Source organism: Anopheles coustani, chromosome 3 (assembly GCF_943734705.1).
Source record: "Anopheles coustani chromosome 3, idAnoCousDA_361_x.2, whole genome shotgun sequence".
NCBI lineage: Eukaryota > Metazoa > Arthropoda > Insecta > Diptera > Culicidae > Anopheles > Anopheles coustani.
Window position 1 is genome coordinate 17,184,446 of NC_071288.1, and position 23,548 is coordinate 17,207,993.

General features: G+C 47.6%; 3 protein-coding genes across 3 annotated transcripts; 1 reads left to right on the forward strand and 2 right to left on the reverse strand.

Annotated features, from left to right (window-relative positions):
• Window positions 1-759: 759 nt before the first annotated feature.
• On the forward strand, window positions 760-21,546 carry LOC131272017 (uncharacterized). The gene is made up of 11 exons (XM_058273627.1): window positions 760-1,804; window positions 5,867-6,766; window positions 8,011-8,196; window positions 8,796-8,966; window positions 13,356-13,580; window positions 13,698-13,904; window positions 14,924-15,137; window positions 15,257-15,389; window positions 16,580-16,786; window positions 16,909-17,195; window positions 17,268-21,546. Exons 1-11 carry the CDS (start codon window positions 760-762, stop codon window positions 19,240-19,242), a joined length of 5,550 nt encoding a protein of 1,849 aa, XP_058129610.1. The 3' UTR covers window positions 19,243-21,546.
• Window positions 9,522-10,794, reverse strand: LOC131258734 (dynein axonemal assembly factor 4-like). The gene is made up of 2 exons (XM_058260111.1): window positions 9,844-10,794; window positions 9,522-9,761 (listed from the first exon to the last, which is right to left on the reverse strand). Exons 1-2 carry the CDS (start codon window positions 10,792-10,794, stop codon window positions 9,522-9,524), a joined length of 1,191 nt encoding a protein of 396 aa, XP_058116094.1.
• Window positions 21,547-21,949: 403 nt separating the features above from the next.
• Window positions 21,950-23,389, reverse strand: LOC131258735 (uncharacterized). The gene is made up of 2 exons (XM_058260112.1): window positions 23,279-23,389; window positions 21,950-23,218 (listed from the first exon to the last, which is right to left on the reverse strand). The coding sequence occupies exons 1-2, from the start codon at window positions 23,293-23,295 to the stop codon at window positions 22,099-22,101; spliced, it is 1,137 nt and encodes a 378-aa protein (XP_058116095.1). The 5' UTR covers window positions 23,296-23,389; the 3' UTR covers window positions 21,950-22,098.
• Window positions 23,390-23,548: the final 159 nt, after the last annotated feature.

The window sequence follows — 23,548 nt, forward strand, 5'->3', positions numbered from 1 at the left end:
CAAAAAAGAAAACATAAATTCATCGCATACTTCCGTTTGTAAGGACTTTCATCCCATTATCTTTCACCACTCCATCCATCGAAGTAGGCGAAAAAGGAAAGAAACAGGAAGAATGGGAATGTTTTTAAACCCAGAGCTTTCGGAAAATAAAACCCATAAAAGGCGGGAAAAGGCGTGTAGGGGAAGTGTGAAAAATATCCACGCAGGTTCGTTAGGAGGGTTTTCCTTTTCCCATTATTTCGCTCCATTTTCAAACGATAAATTTTCCTTCCAACCGGAAGTATCAATTTCGATTGCAAAATCGATTGCGAAAGCACATAAAACAAATTAGTATTCCATCTGATACGATATGCGGGATACGAGTGGGACCGCACGGGTGGGGGAAACGGATTGTATAAATTATTTTCCTTAATTCCATGGGGAGGTAACATTTGTGGGGGTTCATTAGGGTATTTAACTTTTTTTTTAACTCCAAGCCTTCAAATTTGCTTTTTTGTTCAAACCTTGTAAAGCGATTGTAGGCTTAAAATTCATTCATTGATCGAGGTGTTCCAAGCGTTGCTATGGTTATTTTTTTCTTTGGAAAAAGGATACATTTCAAAAGCAGGGTACAACTCGTTTAATTTATGCCACAAGTGTCGCTTTCTTTCCGTCGTGCTGCAAAACCGGATCTCATTTTGATTCCCGGATGGTGTTTTAATACGGATTTTCCATTCACAACACAGTTCAATCGTAGTGTAAACAAAAAGAAGGGAACAGATGGATGAGTGGGGCAGTAAAGTCAGCAGTTCCCGCGAATCCTCTGAAAAGTCGTTCTACGAACGGAACGGCATCGCCGCCGACGGATGTTACTCGAATGCGGTTTTCAACGACAGCAGTGACACGCTCGGAGACGAGGAGGAGATGGCGGCTGTCATCGGCGGGGGCCGTACTCCCGTCGGCAACGATCCGTCACGCTCAGGCATCGGCAACGTCCAGCAACCGTTCCGTCGGAGCCATTCGATGCGATCGTCATTCAATTCGCTGCGCAGCCTTCGAACTCGACTGAAGCCAAGCGCTTCCGGTGGTTCCGGTCGGATCGTTCCCGTAAACTACTCGCATCTGCCAGCGGTCGGTGATTTGGCCCAGTCCTCTCCGGTCGGTGCCGGGAGAAGTAACAGCAGCAGCAGCAGCAGCAGCCTCAGCAGCAAAAGCGGAAGTGGCATTCTGCGGAACGCGAGTTTTTCCCGCCCGAACCATGACGATGTGCGGCGCAGTTTGCGCCACAAGCTGCACAAGCTGAAGCTCACCTACACCGAGCTGCGTCGGCTGCACGCGAAGGTCCTCCAGGAGAAGCGTACCGTCGACGAGGAAGCGGACGATGGTCCGCCGGTTCCGAGTCTTCCGGCGAACGTTCCGCCCAAAGCGGCCGCCTTGCTGATGGAGGGTTTCTGTCGCTCGACGACCGTCCAGAGCTCGCTGAAAGTGCACCGACGACCACCGACCGACGCCACCGTCACGCCACTCGCCCGCTCCCAGTCGGTGCGGGACAAGGAAAACCGACCAGAAGACATTCCGAGTGGGCAGCAGCTCAAGTTGACTGTTGTTAGGAAACAGCCAACCACCTTCGCCAATCCTTCTGCCGCGAAACCCACCGTCGTCGGTGGAACTCCACCGGAGCAGGAGCAGCAAGGACATCTCCCCGTTGTTCAGGAGCGACCGACGGTGACAGAACCGACACACCAGCAGCAACGTCCGGCTTCGCTCACCGTCACGCGAACGGCCACCATACGGAAAGGTTCCGTGTGGGCGAACAATAGCACCAGTAAGGATTTCTTCCGCCCGTGCTTTACGGTTTTCTTATATGGTTAAACTTTTCCGTCGGCATGCCACACACATGTGTGTGTCACCAGAGGAAACGAAAGTTGTACCCAAACTCCCCCCTAAATCCCTCATCGATCCTGCGGTCCGGGGTTCCTGGAGTGGCACTCGAAGGAAAAGTGGTTGCAACTTGCCAGATTTCCTCAACCGTAGCCGGTGACACAATGGCGCAATTCTCTCCGGCTAGTGTTAGGAAAGATTACGATTTAAGCTCACTTTTGGTCAATGTGTGTGTCACCGGTGTGACTTTTCCGGTCCACTCCTTAGATCCTTAGCTTAGTAGCTAAGGTTGGATTTGTCCGTTGTGCGGATTTGTATTACAATTTTCACTTTCGAGTGTAGAAGGTTATCTAACACAGACGCTATACTTGATCCTTTCTGTATTTTATGTTTTGGGTTTTTACTTTTATTCCAAATTCTCTTAAGCTTTTCTTTTTGAAAATTTCGGTACTCTTACGTTTCGTGTTTAAACTCCATGTTTGGTTGAAAAGTTATACCCCTCCAAACATGAAAAATCTCATTTACTTCACATGCCGGTTTTTTTCCTTTTGTTTTTCGAAAGTTTATTGCCATTAGTTAATTATTGTTTCAACCAAAACGTACTAAAAGGAAAAATTAGCTTTTCCTTTTAAAGAAACGGAACGAAAACCACTAAAAATTTGAAAAAAAAAACAACAATCATGGCAGAAACTAAACGGTGCCTCATCGTTGGCATGTCGAGCAGATTTTAGCCGTATTTTTAAATTCTTTTTTTTTTATAACAATGCAATAACAAAAGCAGTAGAGCAAATGGAATAATGTACATTCCGTACTCTTTGCCAGTTGCTTTCCACACGCAATGTACAAAGGCCTCGTGTTTTAATGCACCCAATATGCTTGAACCCGAAAGGCACCTCCACTCAAGCAACTGTTGCCCTCCACTTCCCCTTTCCCTGCCGTCTCCAGAAATGCCGAAAAGAAAGCTAAGCAGCCGCCTCGAAATGGAAGCTCAAGGACTTCCGACGACGACGGGGTCTGCGCGTCGGGTGTAGGTGTGTGTAATCCCAATGTGTGTGTGGAGTGTTGGGTGGAAAAGTGCATTATTGCACGCCGGTTACCGAGCCCGGAACTGTTGCCCTCCGTTGCCCATCGTCGGTCTGCGGCAGAAGGGGGAAAGGGCACGCGCCCGCACACGATGGAAAACGATGTCGTTCTATTTTTGGACTCGGAACATTTCCACCAGACGAAACCGCCTGAAGCGGGGAGGAATGGAACCGGGCAGGTGGGTTGTAAATGAAAACTGCAAAACTGTCACCGCCATTGTCGGACATCGCTGGATTGCGACGATGATCCACCAACCCTTTCCTCCGGTGACTTTTCCTTGGGTTTTCCAAGGGCTGATGATTTGCTCCGTTACACTTCTTGGCTCAAAGTTACTTGAGCGTGTAGGTTTTCTGTGTGGGTTTTCTTTTTTTTTCAAATATCTTTTCTTCAGTTGACCATCCACGCGCTGGACGTTGAAGAACCGATCCTCAAGCATCAAGCGTGGCCGTTGCCGTTGTTCAACGTAAAGCGCACGAAATTAGGTTTGTGCAGCAAGAATCAGTTAAGCTTAATGGTTACGGGTGGCGGTCAGCAAGCCGGTTGCCAGATGTCTTTCCCGGACTTGGCCCTTTTCGCTGGCATTATTCATTATCCGAAGAGCGAACCGTGACCGCTCGCTGCGCTTCCTGAAGAAAAGCTAATTTATATTATAACAACTTCCTGATAAATGATAACTTGTGGAAAGCATAACAATGATGTGAGAAAAAAAGGAAAGAGTTGTGTACATTCAATTAAATTTTTACTTTTAATTATTCAACTAAAAACTTGAAAGTTGTGTGACTTTTCAAGATGCATCTCCCGTTAATTTATCGAGATTAACGTCATTTTTTTTAAATCGTGTAAAATTAAAATTATTAAATATAACGGAAAAATAAAAATACTAAACCATCACATCTTTCTGGAAAAATTCAATTGGCATACGGGAACTATCTTTTTTCCCCCAAGTGGTACTTCCGTCCTACGTCCAAAACACGCTTTCTACGTACAAAGGACTTTTTTTTAATCGGATCAACTGCTCCGGCATGGAAAACCGACATCTTCATCTTGCATCGGTTATCAGGTTTAGCTCTTCTTTACTTTTCTCTGTGCTCGCTTTTCCTATTCCTTCATTCGCCTGGTCCATGGTTTAAAAAAAAGACGTCAGACAAAAAAAAGTGTGGTTAAAAGGATGCAATTTATAGTTCCGCCGTTCATTTCGTCACTCCGTCGCTTCAGATGAAGATCTTCCCCTCCACCTCCGTTGCCTCCCATCAGCTGCGATGGAGCTTTCAACGCACTGTGGGGGAAAAAACAAAACGCGTAGCGCTCCAAAGAAAACCCGCCCGGTCGGTGGAAAATTTTCTCCCCAAGGGAGAGAAGGGAAAACCGGTCCACTATCGGTGGCGTCACTGATACGATAAAAATAGTACACCGTGCCCGTGTAGGTTTCGTCAGGGTTCGACTGTTGCTAGTTCCTCTTCGCGCCCGTCTTGAAGAAACAGAAGCGCCGACGAGTCGTTGAAACGCGTTCTCTTGTGGCGTTTTTTTTTTTCTATTCCGCACCCGAGCAGAAGACGTTTTGTTTCAATCTCGCAGTAGGTTTTGTTCACCGCTGAGTCCTTCTTGGGCGTGAGAAAGCGAAGGGGCAGGGATGGAAAAACCAAAAAGAAAAGTCGCTACTAAAGTGGCGAGCGTTACAGGGCAACCTGGCCGGAGAGCAAAAAGCGTGTGGTTATTCCATTAGCAGGAGCAGAAGCAGCAGCAGCACCGAGAAGTGCATCTGGCGAAATGGTTAGCGACCGACAGAATTAGATCCTTTGAGCGCACGGAATGGCGTCCACGGAAGGCGGGGGGAGGAAGGTTGCTTCACACCACCGTGTCCTGGTACACTCTTTGAAAATATTAAATTCCCAACAACGGACGAATGAATTACGTACCATCACTCAGCAACGTGGTGCAGCTCGGGTTCCTTGGCCGGATTCCAGGCAAGTCCGTGGCGGAAACGTACCGACGCGTTCTCTAATGAACGAGTACACTCCGGTTGATGAAAGGAAAGCCCAACCCAACCGATACCGCACACTTTCACCCCGGATGGTTCGGCGGGAGTTCGTGACCGTCCGAGGCACAACCGAGGTGTTGCATAAGGAGTGGCTCCATTCGAACAAGAAACGCTCAAGATTAGTGCCGCCGGTCTTTCATTCCGCAAATCGGCCGGAATCAGGAAGCACCGAGTGGAAGCTTTGAGAAGGGGGGGTTTTTGGAAAACTCTCACACGCATCCTTTCAACGTGCCCTCAAGCCGAAACAGGTTGCTGCAGGTGGCATGAACTCGGCTTCCTTGTGAGACTGCTTGAGTGTGAACGCAATGCCACGGTGTGCAAATATTTCCGGCTTCTACGGGCTGATGTGGTGTTCACGGACATGAATGCCCCACGGATTGAGGGGATTTCAAAAATAAATTGAGTACAATTTACAATCATTTCAACGCCGGACGAGACGTGCCCGGTGTGCTCATCCGGTGTCCTAGCTGCCACCTAGGAACGGCGGTGTATAGAGATTACAATTACGATAAGAGCGTGAGCCGTTTCCGTGACACGTCCCGGGCGCAACCGAAAGGCAGCAACCGAGCGCGCTCCGTGTGTTTTATTGTGTGTAATTAATTTGTCCGTTTAGGGTACGAAATGGGCGAACCTTTTAACATTCATTATGCTTGTTTTCACACTTTTCCTTACCTTACTTTCTTTCTTCCCTTTTTTTGTGTTTCCTTCCGCTTTGGGATTGGGTAATTTGTTATCAACTTCCTTTTTTTATTGCTTTCAAATTTAAATGACAAAACTTATTTTTATTACGTTAGTTTATTTAGTTATCTTTGTATTTTCTGTTTCTTATGTTTCTGTTTTTCCTTTTTCTTTCTCGTTTTATATTGTTTCGGTGGTACCACACAGAGATAAGCCTGCCGGATCTGGTCACGCGGTCCCTGTCGAACCTAGAGTTTCCGAGTTGTCGCCTCACCTGCCCGACAATCCCCTGCCCAGGCTCCGGTGTGTCATCACCCCGCCAAAAGTCCTGCGACGGCTCCACCAACTCGCTGGCCACGATCGAGACGCAAACCGGGACCGCATCCGCTCAATCACTCCCCAGCGCCGTACATCAGCAGGGAGTCGGCTCCCAAAACGTGACCGTTGTGTACGAAAATGAAACCGATCGTCGAAAGCTGGCCGGTTCCCTGCCGTCGGTAACGTCGTCCGCACTCGATCGCATCTCGAGCGTAAGCTCACCGAACCTCTCAAGCGTATCGGCTACAACTACCGGCCCGAGGATGGAATACCTCCTACCGCACCAGCAACATCCGCCCGGTGCGGAACACCAGGAACCGTCGGTGCACGTACCGAAGCGCCACCTGTCGCCGAAGATCGGCAAGAAAACGCGTCACCTCTCGACCAGCTCGGTGGACGAGGCGTCCGATGGAGGAGGCGGTGTAGGTGGGCACCATCACCGCAAGCCGACCGCAAACCACGCCAGCAGCGCCAACGGGGAAGCGGAGCGGAACGCCCGGAACGCACAGCACTTGCTGCTGCTGCGCTCGAACCGACTGACCGTGAGCGACAATCATAATTTGAGCGGGCCGGGTGGTGTGACGGTCACCAACTCCGTCGACGTGCTGGCGGTGCACAACGCCAAGAGTGTGTCCCCGCTGCCCCCGTACCAGTCACAGCAGTCCCCGCAAGCGGCCACGATCGCCCCTCCGTCGTACTGGAAGCAGAAGAAGCAGCCGACGAAGAAGCAGCACAAGCAGCTGCAGGCACAGTTGGACAAACTGACCCAAATTAACATCCATCTGCACGGTACGGTCCTCGGGTGTCCTCAATTGGAACGCAAACCTCCGCCGAATCCGCTGCGTTGCGTGTCCGATAATTTGATTTTCCGATAATACCATTCCGAGCGTCATAGTTTTCTTCCAATGTCGAGTAATATTCTATTCCGATGAATGCTATAAATAAGTCCAAGCGATGATACTTATCTAAACCATTCCCACACTATTTCAATCACATCGAGGAGAGAATCATTGACGTTAATAACCAAACACAAGCGGAAGAAGAAGTACACACACGGGCGGGCGCAGGTGACAGAAATGTGGTTAAATATTTAGAACTGCGTCTCGCGATTGACCATGTTTGTTTATGCACCCGACCCGACCCGATCGGCCTGCGTGTATCAAATGCGATAATCATTTATTTACGCGTAATTATCATCACCGGACAGACGGAGGCCGATATGAACTTCCACGTCCCTATGTTTGTCAAATTAATCAATCCATAGATGACACCGGGCTGCGTACGGGCGGAGCATAAATCATGATTGGGAACTAGTAGCGCACACATTCGAACCGTCCGCTCGCCCGGGTGTGCATAAATGAACGGGGAGGACAGCTGCCACATTGGATTTGGAGTTCCCGGGAATTGATCACCCACGTCCCCCCCCCCCCCCCCCCTCGGGGGAGATGTAAATTGGATGGACAAAAATAATACAACGCGTGGTGGGGGAGTTGACGAGAGCGAATACATTACGACCGCAGCGTGGATTCGTAACGATTGACAATTGTCGGTCGTGATTTCTAGCGAATATGCGCCAAATTGCTTCTTAAAAGCAACTAACGAGGGAACGCGACTACAATGTTGTTAGATGGCGTCCTTCGAAAAGAAGAAAACCGGCGAACCATACGAATGAATGCATCGCATTAGCTTAATTCAAATGGGCACTGATTATGGTAATGCCGGGAGGAGGATTAGGATGTTGTTTCCAACGGTTTCGCTCCGTCTCGAGGGCTTCCGTTGCGATAATGTTGCAAATACCGAAATTATGCTCGGAGGTTTTACATGCGTCAACGCATTAGCATTTCAGATTTGCCTAATCGGGTCCTAATTTTACGGTCTTTTTCGGTATGGTCTTGCACTGTACATCAGTCAAGTTTCACCAAAGCCCTCAATCAATCGCCGAACACGGACATCAAATCATACCGTTACCTTATCGGAAATCGTTGGCAACTAGTCTAACCTAAACCAATTTTTAATCTTTCGTTTCTCCGTAGCTCTTTTCTCGGCCGTCGAACATGGACACCTGGAAAAGGCACGCACCATCCTGGAGAGCACGGACGTGGATGTTAACAGCCTCAACAGTGACGGCCTCACGCCACTGGACGTGGCCGTGCTCAGCAATAACCGATCGATGACCAAGATGCTGCTGCAGCAGGGCGCCATCGAGAACGCGCACTCGGGTTAGTAATGACGACGGTGGCATCGAATTTCCAGCGAATAAACCGTACATAACTTTGTCCCCTGGTTGTAATATGTCCTACGTAAAAGATCGAAGGTTTTACGCATCCGTTTTTCTCCGAGATGTTTTCCGTTTTATTTCGCAAAACACTTTTAATTCTCACTCCTTTGCGCCATGACGCAGCATATCAGCGTCCGACCAACCCGAGCATAAGTTGCCCGGTTCGATGGAACAGGATGGATTTCCCCAAAGACAAATTGAGTTTTAATTATTTTTTGTAATTAAAAATTACACCCATTCTTTGTTGCTCTCGCTGTGTGTCCTTTGCACTGTAAAGTACGCGGCTTGAAATACCTAACAGTACGGCTGCGTTCAAGGACCACCTCCTGTGTCTTGAAGTATGCTAGGAACTTTCCTTTTAACCGGTAGCATGAGAAGGACGGAGAGACGATCACGGGACAATAGTCAAGCGGTTTCGCCAACTATCTGACGCTGCTGGCCCAGGCGTGTGTTGCGGAGGCCCAGCACACACACACAAACACCCACACAAACGCTTCCACTAACGAACGCCCCAAACCCGCGGCTGTCTCTTCCAATTAGTGCAAGCGGCCAACAGCAACATGGGACTGCATCTGAACAATCTGCTCTGCGAAGCCGAAGCGACCGTGCACGAGCTGGGAAACTTCGACACCAATCAGGCGAGCGCGACCGGCAACGAGCGAACCGGGTCCGGAACCAACGCCGGCAAAACATCCTTCTCAAATATCATCGGTAAGTACAGTACAGTGCGCCGAAGAGAATGAGGCGCTGGCACCGAAGTGGACCTAGATGGGGATGGGACACTTACGGCGATGGTTTCTCGGTAAAAATAATATCCTTCGAGGCGGTTCTGCCTCGTGACCGACGAGGTAAAATTGATTAACGTTTGGCTATGGTGCGGGGTGGGGCGAACAATTCGGGTGATTCGGATCGACTCTTTAATGACGTGCCTTCGGACACCTACAGCCTTACGGTAACGAGAGGAGTTTTTCCTTTCATGGTATTTCTTTTTTGTGTTCTAAGGTATACTCGAAACTTCTATAACGCTATGAAACGCTAGAAAAACTTTTAAGGGCATCCATCGATTGATTGTGTTCACATTTTGAACACAGCTTTGACTGCTGTCTACTTTGGTCTTGTTTCTTGGTACGCAAACAATCTCTTTGTAACCTGAGAGTATAATCAAAAGCATCAAATGGAGTCAAAGTTTATTAATCAACAAATTAATCAACTAATCCTAAATAAATTGTCAGCATACAATATCGATGAACAACAATAATAGTGGTCTTAGTCCGAATCGCTATCGGTTCCCCGATCGAGAAGATGTTTCAAACGTTCCACTTCCTCTCGTAGGCTCGCCTCGTCCGGATCGAGACGGCTGGCGGCCACCATTTCGTCATAGCCTTGGCGTAAAAAGCCAAGCTTCACCAGGGCTGCTCCACGGCGGGCGAGACAGGCTACCCGAGCCTTCCGGTTGGCCTCCACCGGTGGTTCCAGCAGTTCCAGGGCTGTCGAGCAATCTTCAGCCTTGGTAAGCAGGAATATTAAAGGAAAAAGGAGTTAGACATAGACAGAAAAGCGCAAGGAAATCCCTACCCGGGTCACTTACGCATCGTTGATAGTTTTCGAGCGCCAAGTGGGCGGCCGATCGGTTCAGGAACAGTGCATAGTAGTCCTTCGTCAGCCGGATCCCGGCACTGTAGGCCGCAATGGCGGCAAGATAGTTGCGCTGCTGGAAGAACGTGTCACCTCGCTGCTTGAGCCACTCCGGGTTGCGCTCGTCCGGCCGCAGCTCGTCGTCGTTGGCGAACCCGACCGTCGCCCTACGAGCGGCCGCCTGCTTCCGGATCCATTCCTGTTCGGCCACCTCCATAGATTCGCGCTTGGGAGTGACGAAGGTACGCTTGCTGAACGTCACCTCGACCGTTCCGGAGCGGCGCACTGGAGGTGGACTGTTGTCGGGTGGAGCAGGTTTCGTCACCAGAGGACCACTACTCGTCTGCTGAGCGATTTTGGGAGTGCGCTTGGTACCGGACACCGGACTTCGGTAGTCCTTCACCATGGCCAACTCCATTCGCTTTAGCTCGCGTTCTTTGGCCGACTCCAGCAGACCCTCGATGGCGGATCGGTCGCACCGTTCCCTTTCGATCTGTCTATGAATCTCGCCCTTCTTCATGCAATCCTTTTCCACCGCACGCTGCTTGGCTCGTTCCTCCAATCGGATCCGGTGTCGCTCGAGATATTGCTCCTTTAAGGGCGCCTTCTGTTCGCGAGGAACGTCCATCTCAAGCGCTTCCCAGATCACAGTCGGATCGGACGGGATCAACTCAAACAGGACCTCATTCGCTAGGATACTACAACGGCTCGTGTCCGGATCGATCGGATGACACAAGAATAGCTCCCAGTAGTGTGGTGCACGGGAAATTTTCAGGAACTGTTCCGTCGTGAATATATCGCCCGGTTGAAGTTTGTTTCCCGGAAACGGAACCGTCACGATTATCCTCACCGAATCACTTACGACCCGGCGCTCCCAGGTGTAGTCTTTCAGCAGCAATGGCATTGCGCACGGTGTGTTTTCGTCACCGACGTTCTGGTGAAATGAAACCCCTTGTGACGTTGCTTCGCCACTGCTGCTCCAGCGTCAATAAACAACGTTCGTTGCTAGGAGCAACGCTTCTCAGGTTGCCAAGGGTTGTTTGTCAAGCGCAATCAACCTACACGATTGTTGATTCCCAGTTGTCTTCCTGGTGTGCAAGTTGCACAGATAATTTCGTGTTGGGATTTTAGTTCTTTTACTAAAACAGTTTAATGTTAAAAAATTAAATGTGAAGACCTCGTCTCACTGAGGATTCTAAAAAAATGTTAAAACCAACCCAACGTAAGGTACAATTACGAAACATATCTCTAGAGATGAAAATGGTCGTAAACCGTAAAAGTTAGTTGTTACTTAAAACCATACTACTGATTCACGTTGCCTGTAAAAGTTGCTTCAATTAGTATTTGGTACATAAAAACCACACTTAATGTAGGGAAGTGCTTCGCGGGAATTCCTACTGTTCTCAACTGGCATTCCTTGGATTCCCTTGGTAAAGTGGGTAACCAAATTAACACCAAAACACACTTTACCTGCGTGACTTTTACTTCCACCACTGGGTGTCTTCAGGTACGCCAAGCAATGTCCAACGACGAACCTCGTCGCACGACTTGAAAGTTTGTTCTTTTATTACAACTTTCTGTACCTAACAAAAGCTCACTCGAAAAAAAAATCCAATTCACCACCGAAACATAATGAATGAAGTAAACTGTGCCTGCCCTCCCCCTCAACAAGGACATTGGGCAAAGAACGAAATAGTCGAGAGGCAGTTCTTTACTGGAGCCACTGGAGGTACGAGTAGTTGGTTGAAAAGTTTCCAAATTGCAATCCGAACGAGAGTTTACATTTTAAGTTAAACCTGCCCCATGGTCTTCGGTCGAAAGTGGTGCCGTTTGGTTTACAGAACCAGCCGGATGTCTTTACCGCCTTGTTCCAGAAGTGGGAGGCAAAGTTATCTCCGCCGGCGAAGTGGGATTTCGTTGAAAGTTTCGTAAATTGCTGCATCCTTCCGACTGAATGTTATTTACTCGCGTCCGAGCGAAGGCCAAGAGGCAAGTGGCCAGGCTTTTGTGCACTTTAAAGACAATTTAATCTGTTGGGATCTAGTTTGGAGCTTAGGATCAGCAAGTATGATCGTTGTATATTGAGTTTGTTGTTGAACGAGCTCTTATGCATTTCGGTCTGTTTGTGCTAGATTTATGACTTGAACGAGTTTAAGGCTTGTTTGATCAAATCAATTTAATATAAAACGTCTTGAAACTAAATGGCTAACATCTAAGACAAGTAAAACAAAGAGGTAGTTTAAAAGGAAAGGAGACACCAATGCTTACTGCATTTGTCTTTTGCATTACTTACTTTCCTTCCCACGAACAAAACCATCAGATTACAAAGCATCAGAAAAAAGGACATTTGCATCGACTCGCTTTTTTGCTGCAAAAGACGCGTAATGCATAAAATATGCATCAATTGAAATACTATCCCAAGACGTCGCCAGCACGCCTGAACAAACTTCCACCCCACGGGAGACGGTGTGCAATTTCCGTTCCACTTTGATTTTGTTGCCCGTCTTTCCTCTACTCCATCCACTACCGTCCCAAGGAGGCAGCCGAGGAATAATCACATTACACTGGTTGGCCGGAGGAAAATGTATTTCATTTTCTTCATTCTTTTTTGCGCATCCCACGCGCAATGCCACCAGTTCCGGAAGTGTTCCTTTCGCATCACTTCAAGTGCCCTAGCGATGGTGCAGTAATTCGATGCCGGTTGGCGTATTCTCGATTGATTTCGAAGTGCGGAGCGTTTTCCGTGTGATTAAAAAGATGGCAATGTGCTCCCGCGCGGGATGTGGCATGTGGCGCAAGCAGCAGTAAGGACTCTCTGGTGCAGAGAATTGCAGTTGAGTAAACGAGCTTTCAAAATAGGTACAAGCGTTGTGTGCAGGATGGATGGAAATTGATACGTCTAAATGTTTGCCGACGTTGAAGGGAGTCGAAGGGGGATGCTCTAAGCGCATGTTTCCTAACTGAGGACAACGCAACGTGGTGATGTGCAAACACTTTCCAGCTCATATACCGTCATCCGGGTTTTAATTTATTTGTAAACACTTCATTCTACTACAACTTTGAGTGCAACTGCACTTAACCCAGAATGCGTTTTTCTACACGCATAATTTGTAACTAAAAAGGTATTGTCCGGCAGTGTTAGGGGTAAAACGAAAGGGCGAGGGTATCGTAATTTAATTACAGTTGAAACCAGTTCACAATAAACAAATTTAATTTACGTGGTTTTCGTCCAATAACATTATATGGTAACATTATTATTGAACCGGATCTCTTAAGGTTTCTTACATTACTTGACCTGTTTTAAGTTCTCTTATGTATTGGAAAAAAATGTATATCATTGATCGAAACCCGACCCTAACAATCGGCAAATCTTTCGGAGGTTAAGAGTCTCCGGCTGATTGGCCTGCACTACACGACCAAACGATAGTTGCTATTAATTTTTCCTCATTTTCCTATCGCCAACAGGCAGCAGTGGGCCATCGGTGACTAGCTGCACCGGCAACGAGATCGACAAGCAAGTCGGACTGTGGGAACGGCGTGTCAAGGGCCTCCGGCGGATGATACTCGGCTGGGAGCAAACCAAACCGCCCGACGTGCCGAACCGGATCGATATCGACGTCACCGGGTGCAGTGCGGTCAGCTTGCGGTTGTACGAACCGCTGGAAGGTGCCATAACGACCAAATTCAAAGGTGAGTGCTAATGGACCGACCAACCGACCCCATCCGTGCGTCGCTTCCTGCCGCCGAGCGGTTCACAATTGCAAACGAAATTACCTCACACTCGCTCACCCGTTTCCTTCATTCCAGTGCAATGGTCTTCCCGGTCGGACTTCAGCAACGTGGTGGGCGAGCGGGAGATCAGCGAATGGTGCAGCTTCCACGGGTGCATGGGCGCGGTCTGCAATCTGAACGAGCTGATACAGGGCCGGCGATACTTCTTCCGGGCGTGCGCCGGCAACGTGAAGGGCTGGGGACCGTACAAACTATCCGTCCCGAACTGTGTCGTGCCGTCGAGTAAGTGGATGAAAAGGACGTCCGGTGTAACGGTGCACCACTGTTCCGTGAGCTGTGCTTCCAAGCTATTCCAAGCGTGCCGTTTCCACGGTTGGGAATCGGTTTTCCCGATTCTCGCTCAGATTGTTGGATTGTTTGGCATCCTTGGTTGCCCTCAAATTAAACTTCCATCGTTATGTTTACCCTCATCGTGCTTAGGTACAAACACGAGAGCAAAGCAGCCGCAACTCAAAGAAACACAATCAGTAATTGTATTAAAAAGTATAATTATCGCTAGAGAACAATTTTCATTGGTAATGATCGTCTATTGGATTGCATTTTCAATTAGACATCCTATCCTTTTCGTCTCATGCGCTATGTTACATTTCATTTACCTGTTAAAACAGCTTTAATGGTAGAAATGCTTTCTTTAATTCAAATATCGTGGAAACAATTCTTAAGTTAAGGTTGTTACTTCTGTACTTGACTATTCTTTCATACAAAGGATATGTTTTGTTTGTGATCATATTGTAATGCCACCGGGAAACCTCCTCATTGTAGGAAAAATCTGACCATGAAGCAGACAAGCAATGGTCCGCGAGGTCTCTACACCCGACCATTTGTAGCTCATCGTACCGGTGAGCATTTGGAGAGGCCAAACAAACCTAACCGAAGGCATCCAGATTGCGATGCCTCTCGGGAGAAATAAAAGCCACTTTTGCTCCGTTTGTCCGGCTGTCCGTCTGAACACCGCGGACTATGCAGCCATTAGTTTGTGGTCATTGGGGTACCGGCCTCGGAGTGTACTGTGACTCCGGTCATAGGGTAAGGATGGTTCGCAACGAAGGGAACGATCCCTACGGATATAGCACGTGATAATAGCCTGCCGCGGTAGAAGCGGGACACAAGAAAGTAATGAGCTGTACTCGAACCGGGAAGCACGACTTTGTTGCTAGCAGGGACGAATTCTGTGCCGGGTTAAGGGGACTCTTGTAATGATTGTACAATTTTGTCCATTCTCCCGTTTTCCCTGGAAAAAGGTTGGCGTGATGTGGAGGGACGCGACAACCGATTCGCCGGCAAGCAGCGCAATCTGGACGAGCTGTTCAACGCGGTCCGGCTGGCACGGCCCGAGGACGCGTCCGAGATCGCCCTGGACAGTACCGGGCAGCAGCAGAAGCGAGCGACGAAGAAGAAAACCACCATCAAGCAGCTCTTCTCGGCGGCTTCCAAATTTCAGAAAAATCTCAAACGGTACGGTACCACCTTTGTTTCCCTTTCCCTTGTTGGTTGGTTTTCACCTCGCAAACGTTAGGAACACCGAATGACCTTTCTTCTCTTTTTTCTAATACTCTCTCTCCTGCTGGAAACAGAGGAATTTACTTAGCCTGCGTCCTGTACCACGAGGATAAACTACTGCTCACCAACGAAGACTTTGTGCCGGTAATTGAGATTGATGAAACCTTCACCAGCAATCTGCACACAGATTTCTACTGGCTGATGAAGGTAAGAACCATCCGAGTATCCCCACGAATCAACGTACGCACAAGCAGGAGTGGAATAACGAACAGCGTAACACTTGCCTCAAACGTCCAACAGCACTTTAGGACCTCGAAAGGGCGCTCAGTATCTTCTTATTTATTCATCGATGCTGCGCTCGATGCGGTGAAGCTCCAGCCCGCGATGGGGCACTAAAGAGAAATTTATTTGCCTCGAAGGGCTTTGCGCACACAGTAAAACGATGGGGTTTATTGTGCAAAAATCTGCCCTACCCCCGTTTTGACTGGAACCGCCTGGGAAGATGGTCAGTGGGGGAGTGTCAGTTTATTTCCGTTCGGTAAACTTTGGTCTAAGTTCGTTTTTTTTTTAATGTTGACAAACGGTAAACTCCAATCACCGATGCCAATGCAGTAGAAAATCCTTAACCAGGCTCATCGCGGTGCTAAGTCCTTGCCTTCCGATGGCGTCTTGGCCGTCTGGGATTGGTTCAATGTTGGTGCGAATTTTTCTCCCCCAACCCCCTCTCGGCTTTCATTCCGGTCACAGTTCAAAGTTATTTTTTCCCTACTCTTTCATGAGCCTTTGCAGGACCTCGCAAACAACAACTGACAAACAAACTGGTGAACAAACAATCACCGGGGAAAAGTTATGGAACGACACATTTTCCATTCCATTTTCGCTGTATGTGTTTTGCTCTTAAGCACCGACGTGGATCTCCGGGATCACGAGAAGTAAACAATATTGACCCGGATGTGTAGCAAGGATTTATGAAGCAAAGACAAACTGCTCGTTTTATTTTCTCGCTCCAAACCGAACGGTTTGTGTGGTTTCTTCCACGCGAGACGAACATAAATCAGAACAAACCACTCATCAGCGCCGTGGTCGTATGCTGGGGGGGAAAACTTTAAAACCTCTCTCCCCGAGTCAACGAGGGGATGAGGAGCCTCGAGTTCAATTTGGCTTTTCTTTCACCACTGTGGAAAACAACAACAACCACCACCGCCAAGACCACAAGGGAATGTTTGACTTTCGTCGAGCACAATCGATAATGGTTCGCAAACATTTTCCTCCGGGGTTGCTATTTGTGGTGCACCCTATACGATGGCCGTTTGGCGATTTATTTTTCAACTTTCCCAATGGGCAATTTTTTTGTCCTTTTTCTGTAACAAACCATTGCATTACCGTTTGATTTATAGGTGGCCTGCACTTGGGACGACGTGAAACTGCTACGGATGGACATGGAACGGAACGCCTCGTCGGCGATACACTTCCGCACGAAGCTCCTGTCGGCCGCCTGTCAGATGCAGTCCGCCCTTTCGATTACCGACCTCGGCCAACTGTTCTACCGACCCCTGCGGGACGTGCACGGTACCGTTGTGCTGTCCTGTGTTAACTGTATTAAGGTAAGTGTACCGTCAAGGAACAGGAAATTAAAATTTAATTTCTTAAACTGTTCGTTGCAGTTTAGTGTTGCAAAGAATATTGAAATTTATAACCTAGCTCTGCATTATCGTTGCTCTTTTAGAGTCCTAAAGCGGTATCGGTGCTAAACTCCCGTTGGATACCGCTGAACAAGATCCACAAGAAGCTGGCCCTCTCGACGGAGGACAGCAGTATCAACGAAATACTGATGAACTCGATCCAGGAGCAGATCAACTACCATCAGGTCTCCAACATACGGCTCTCCCGGGGGTTGTACGTCGGGTACCTGAAGATGCAGAGCTCGGTGGATGTGATACAGGTGGTGGTACCGGTGAAGACGCCCAACGTACTGCCGCACTGCAAAATCCGTGACAATCCTCATGTGTCTGCGTAAGTAAAACCTTCTGACGGTAGAGAGTTCCGATTGTTTTAAAATACATTTCTATTTTGGTATGCTTACAGAGAAGAGTGGGAATTGATAAAACAGCACAAACCATCCAGCATATTGGAGTTCCGACCAAAGCACCAAGGACCGACGGAGGTACAGTTGCACTTTCTCGAGATGCTCACCAAAGCCGTGCACAATCTGTTCCAGTATATGGATATTCCGGTGGATGTGGCGGTTGCGCATCGACTGTACGACATCGAGGTGATCGAGCTGAACAGCGACGTCAGCTTCCTTATTATCTGTCCTCCGGCCGAGAGTAGCTGTGCGGTACCGGGTCAGAAGGAGAGTTTACTGCAACGGGGTGACCTGCTGTCAATGCCCATCCAGGCGTTCGAGATGATCCACCTCAAGACGTACCAGGGTAGCATTATTCAGAAGTACTCGAGGTTGTCCTGCATCCTGGAACTTGACACGATGCTAGCGAACCACCTGCACCGTGAAGCATTCAGCAGTTCCGAGTTGCAGAAGGCGAAAGATCGACTGGCGAAGCTTCAGGAGCTATCCGGGGGGCTGAACACGATCTGGAAGGGGGTCCGGTGGCTGATGGATGTGATCGGGTATGCACGTGATCGAGCCAACATGCCGGAGTTGAATATGAAGCAAATACTGGACTACAAGAGCACCTACTTTGGCAAGCTACCGAAGGGTGGCGGGGACAAGAAGAAAGGCGGCAGTGAATCGCAGCTGCTTCATCCGCCCGGAAACGCAGGCCCGAATAGTTTCCACAAAAGCAGCCCGGGACGAGGGTCGTGGCCAGGCCCGGCGGTGGAACACACACTCGGCCATAACGGGCTGCTCGACGCGGAATACTCCAAATCGGAGCAGCTGCTCAAATACAATAGTGCGCGCTTTCTGAACGTAAGCCAGGCGGGGTCGCGTAAAAACAGTGCCGATTCTGGGTCCGGTGCCACTCACAGTAGTTACTATTCGGTGACGGGTGTGGAGCCCGAGAAGGAGTTTGCCGTGGTACAGCGGTTGCCACCGTCACGCTCCGAAGACACGCTCAATAGCTCCTCGCATCATCATCATCTTCATCATCATTCGTCCGATGGTAAAACAGGTGGACCAGGTGGGATGGGTGGCACCGGTGGCAGTGGTGGAAAGAAAAACCGCCCACCGACCATTTACTCCAGTTACTCGGCCACGTCTAGTCCACTGCTGAACGTTCGCTCGCCGTTTCTAGTACCGATGGTTCCCGCGACGACGACCACCACCCCGATAACAACGCCTATCGAGGACGTAGAAAACACCAATCGACAGCTGCCAAGCAGTAGCACGAGTGCTCCAGCACCCCAGCCTTCCGGACCGTTGAAACTGTTTGCGAAGAAAAGTCGCGATCAGGCACTCAAAGCGATCAACTTCATCGAGCGTGAGCTGCAGCAGGAAATGGAGATCTTCGAGGAAACGAAACCGATCCTCACGACAACGTACCTTAAGCCGACGCTCGCCGCACTGCAGAACGAGGCCAAATCGTACCAACCAGTGGAACCGGAGCGTGAACCGGTAACGATCGTAACGACGACGTCAGACTCTACCACATCCGGTGCGTCGTATGCAACGGTTCCCGATCAGCCACCGGCCGAAGGTGCCCCGGCAGAAGCTACCAGTGGTGCTGCCGGGACGATTGTATCTACCGCCACCAGTATCCTGCAGGTTTACGCCGCTTACGAAACGGGCCTTCCGAGTGGGACCTCCCTAAAGCTGCGTGTCACACCCAAAACGAGCGCCCGGGAGGTGATCGACCTGGTCGTCAAGCAGCTCAACATGGCCGTAGTGCTAAAAGGACGCGAAGGACCGATCTACACACCCGAGCGGTTAGATAATTTCTGCCTGGTCGCGGTGATCGGAGCCCGGGAGCGTTGCTTACGGGACGACTTTAGACCGCTGCAACTGCAAAATCCCTGGCGCAAAGGACGACTGTACGTACGCCAGAAACATGACCTGCTGGCCGCCATCGAACACTCCAACCGCGACTCGGCGGACATCTGAATCGAAACGACCCATGACAAAAGCAAATGATAACGATGATGTGATAATTCAAACGTTGGATTGATTAAGTTTTTCCCCAGTTCCCCCCAGCGGGTTGTTGTTTGAAGCCTTTGTTATGCCCGCAGCGTGCGCTTAATCATTGTAGAGGGAATGTCTCTCATGTTTGTAAATTATTTGCACTCTTCTGTACATTATGTAAAGCTGTACCGAACGTACGGTCGTAAGGAAATCCGTGTTTGGCGTTAAGGTTAAAGGTTGCGTGAGGGGACAAAACACAAAAAAGCATTCGAAGGCATTACAAAGGGAGGTCTTTCTGTTTTATTGTTTCTGTTTGTACTTTACAAAATTACTATCGGTAGAAATAGCAGTAGCTCGATGAGAATCATGTAAGCAAACGAATACAGAAAACGAAATGCAGCATGCACCACGTGCGCACTTAGACATCAAAGTGAAGTAGGAAACCCAATTTTGAATATGCAAAAGAAAATATATTTAGCTACGTGTGGCAAGGAGAAAAATACCAAAAAGAATCAAATCGAATCAAACCGATCCTTCAAAATGGAACATTTTATCGTAACAATTCTCCCCCGATAGCTTGTAGCGTTTAGCGTTTAGGTAACAACGGTGGCCAACCGCCACCGGTAATCTTGTTGTATAGGAACGAAACACCCGTAATACTTGACACGAATGAATGCTAGACTGTGGAAACTAGACTGTTAAATGGGCGCAAAAGGGCATGCGTCCAGTTATGTTGGACGACAGTCTCTGGTGGGACATGCCCGCGTGACTATGGAAAATCAATTACTCTCAACTGAAAAATGATAGATGTGTTGTTTTGTTTTTTCCTTTTATACAGAGCGTACACGAGCCTTGGTTGAGGGATAGGCTCCGAGGGCTAGCAAATGTTAATGCTGTAGAATGCTTAGGAGAAAAACTAGTGCGTAATCAGATTAGACACAAACACAGCCCGGGAAAAGATTCAAATCGTTTTAAAACATAAAAAGGCACAGGAAGAGTAAGCATGACAGGTCCACGATGGAGCAGCTGTGTTTTGGAACGGAAACATTAAGCAGATGCGTTGCGTTTTGCATTGAAATAACGATCTCACTAAATGGCAGGATGATGGTGACGAAGATGGCTCATATTTGGCCATTGATGTCTTGCCTAATGTCCCTTGAGTAGAACGATTTTATCTCAACCCCATACGCGAGAAGAATTTTAATCGAAACCTAAACACACACGATAGAGGCACACTACTAAAACCACAGTTTTAAACTATCTCAACCACAATACCAATAGTATCGAGCTTAGAACACTTTACCATTTTTAGAACGTTGCATTCTGGAGGAAAACTATAAGTTTCCAGAAGAGAGTTTCAAGACCAGTTTCAAACCAAACCACATCCGTTTTGCGCCACACATCAGTTTTCCGAGTTAAGAAGTCTCCCATTATCAACTCCTCGTAGATAGAACAATTGTAAAAGAACGATCCGCACTTTATATTTGATGAGCCATAGACATTCAATACACGCCCATCCAAGGAAGCGACGGAACAGCCAGGGATGGGTTGAAAAGGATATAGCGCACGATATTTCTTTAACGATAAATATATTTTTTAGATGCAATTTCTACCAATTTTACACAATAATTAAGGTAACGTAGTTTTGGTTGGAATTGCCACAGTTTGAAAATGGGGAAAAAGTTGCAAAAACATTAGTATCAAAAGAACCAACCGGGAGCACAGTTCGTTGCATCCCCAACATCCACTCCATACACCAATTTGTACTACAGTATAGAAGAAAGATAGTTTCAATGGTATTGAATATGATATTATTGAACAAAATTTATATTCCTAACGTTTTTTGTTTGTATCGGCAAATGGATTATCCTTAAATCCGATGGATTATCCTTAAATTTATATTCCTAACGTTTTTTGTTTGTATCGGCAAATGGATTATCCTTAAATGCCATGCCCCAAACGATCTCAAAACCAGCGTTGAACAATGGCATTCAAAATGATCGTTCACATAATGGTGAGCTTGTCCTAGATTTTCACATTCACCTGCTACGACACAATCAAGCGATTGTTCTTGTTCCTGTAATTGAACTAAAATAGAATTGGGTTGGAGTATCACTGAAGACAGCTAGGGGGCTAGGCGAGTAGAATATTTAGGAGACATGCAAGTATGTAATTAGAATTCCTCGTTCCCAACCCCGTCCGTCGTCGAGTTCACAAGGACACGACCCATTGGAGGGATTCCATGCAAAAAAAAAACCAACAAAAACATCCAAACAACGTGCAGCAGTAACTTATCAAATGTGGTGTGTTATTTAGTGTGATCGAAAGTTAAACTAACTACAGCATCAAAAGTAATATTTGACAAATTAATGAACAGCAAAATGGAGCAAAACTCGAAAAAATAGGGTAGCAGAGATAGCTGAAAGTATTAAGAAAATTGTGTTTTTGTGTGTGAGTGTTTGCACATCCACGGGTAACTCCGGCGTAGGATGCTGTATGGGGAAGTAGTAGAGGTGGACGAAAGGATAGGGGATAGTTTAAAAACCAGTAATCCACTAATGGGAAGTAAGAAAAATGCACCAGAAGATTCTATCCATGTTGATCATACACTTACGAGCGTTGGAATTTAATTTACGCCAGCATGATGACAAGTTTCCACATTTCTTTTGCATAATTAATTATGGGGGGAAGTTTTGTTATATTGTTTTACACATTTATTCACTTCATTCACCCAAACGAATGCATAATGATGCACGTGAAACACAAAGAAACTACACATTGTTTCTTTTTTACTAGACTATATACGACAAATCAATCAATCAATTTAATATATAAAATCTAATGCATTGCCGCAACATGCAGCTCATAGTCTTGCCGTTGAGAGAACTGTATTTGGCAGATCATGCACGTGATGCCAAAATTTTCACTAACGACACCGTGTGCCTCGTAGAGATGTTTTTCCAACAGCATCTCGCGTCGATAGCAAACGTTACACTTGGGGCACCTGTACGGTTCTGGCTTAACGGTGCATTGCATCAACTTTCTTTCTGTGCTGGGTGGTCGCGTCTTCGAAATACAATCGTGGTTGAAATATTTAGATTGCTCGCCAAACAAGCTCGAACAGTTGTTGCACCGGTAGAGTTTTCTGCTTTGGATGGTACGAGTATCTTTTTCCATTCGCCTGGCCATTGTGGGTGTTTTTTGTGGTTGTTGTTGAATTACTTTTGGCACGGTTCTGCCTGATTCGAGAGTTTTCATGCTGTGAAATGAACCCTTGTGCGATGAACGCTGTACAGGGGTTTGCTTCAGTTGGGGACGCCCATTTGACGGGGTCGTTTGTTTTCTGCCATCTCTAGCTCGGTTCAACACCACGGGCGATTTGGCACCATTCCGAGACCCTTTGTTACTGCTCCGTTCTCCGGCGATGATCACCTGCTGCAATTCACCATCGAGATGGAAAACGTGCACTTGATGCTCTTCGTGGCTGGTGTCGGTATAGGGTACCTCTTCGAGAATTATTTCACCATCGAAAAAATCCTCTTCTTCCGTTTTTACGTGGCGTACATTGTCAACACTGCTTTCATGCACTACCGCTCTGGGAGAAGACTGCCCGACGATCTCTACGACTGTGGTGTCCTGCATATCCAATGCATCTTCAGTTGATTGGTACGATTTTGATTGACTGTTTAGCACGCTATCTACCAGCACATTTAGCGCTTCGTTATTCTGCTGGGCGTTCTGGTACAGCAAATCAAACTCCCGCAACAACCGGTAGCACACTTCACAGACCGCACAATGGAAATCATTCCCACCTCCAAACTCCAACCCAAGGTGAGTTTTAACCAAATGCAAAAGGTGTCGGGTGACTTTATCGTTTACCGTATCTGGACAGATTGAAATAAGTAGGTTAATTTCTGCAAAACACACGCGACAAAAGGTGGTCGGATCGGTGCTGGGTCTAAAAACGAAAAGATGTGTCAATAAACGTATGTGCTATTTGCGTAAATAAACTACTTACATTGTTATTGTATTCATCGCAACATTTAACTTAAAATGGAAGGCTTTTTATACACAAAAATAAATACCACTGAAGGCTCGTACTTTCGTTTCCCAAGCGTCCCAATTATGTTTTTGTTTACGCGGCCGCTGTCATTGAAAAGGAATAACATTACCAACGCCGGAAGAGTTTCCAGGTAAAAGCATTAAACATTTGGACAGTTTGTTGAAGATTAGAGATTCTTCAGAATCAGCTACAAAATCTGAAAAAATAACAAATGTTAACAAATCT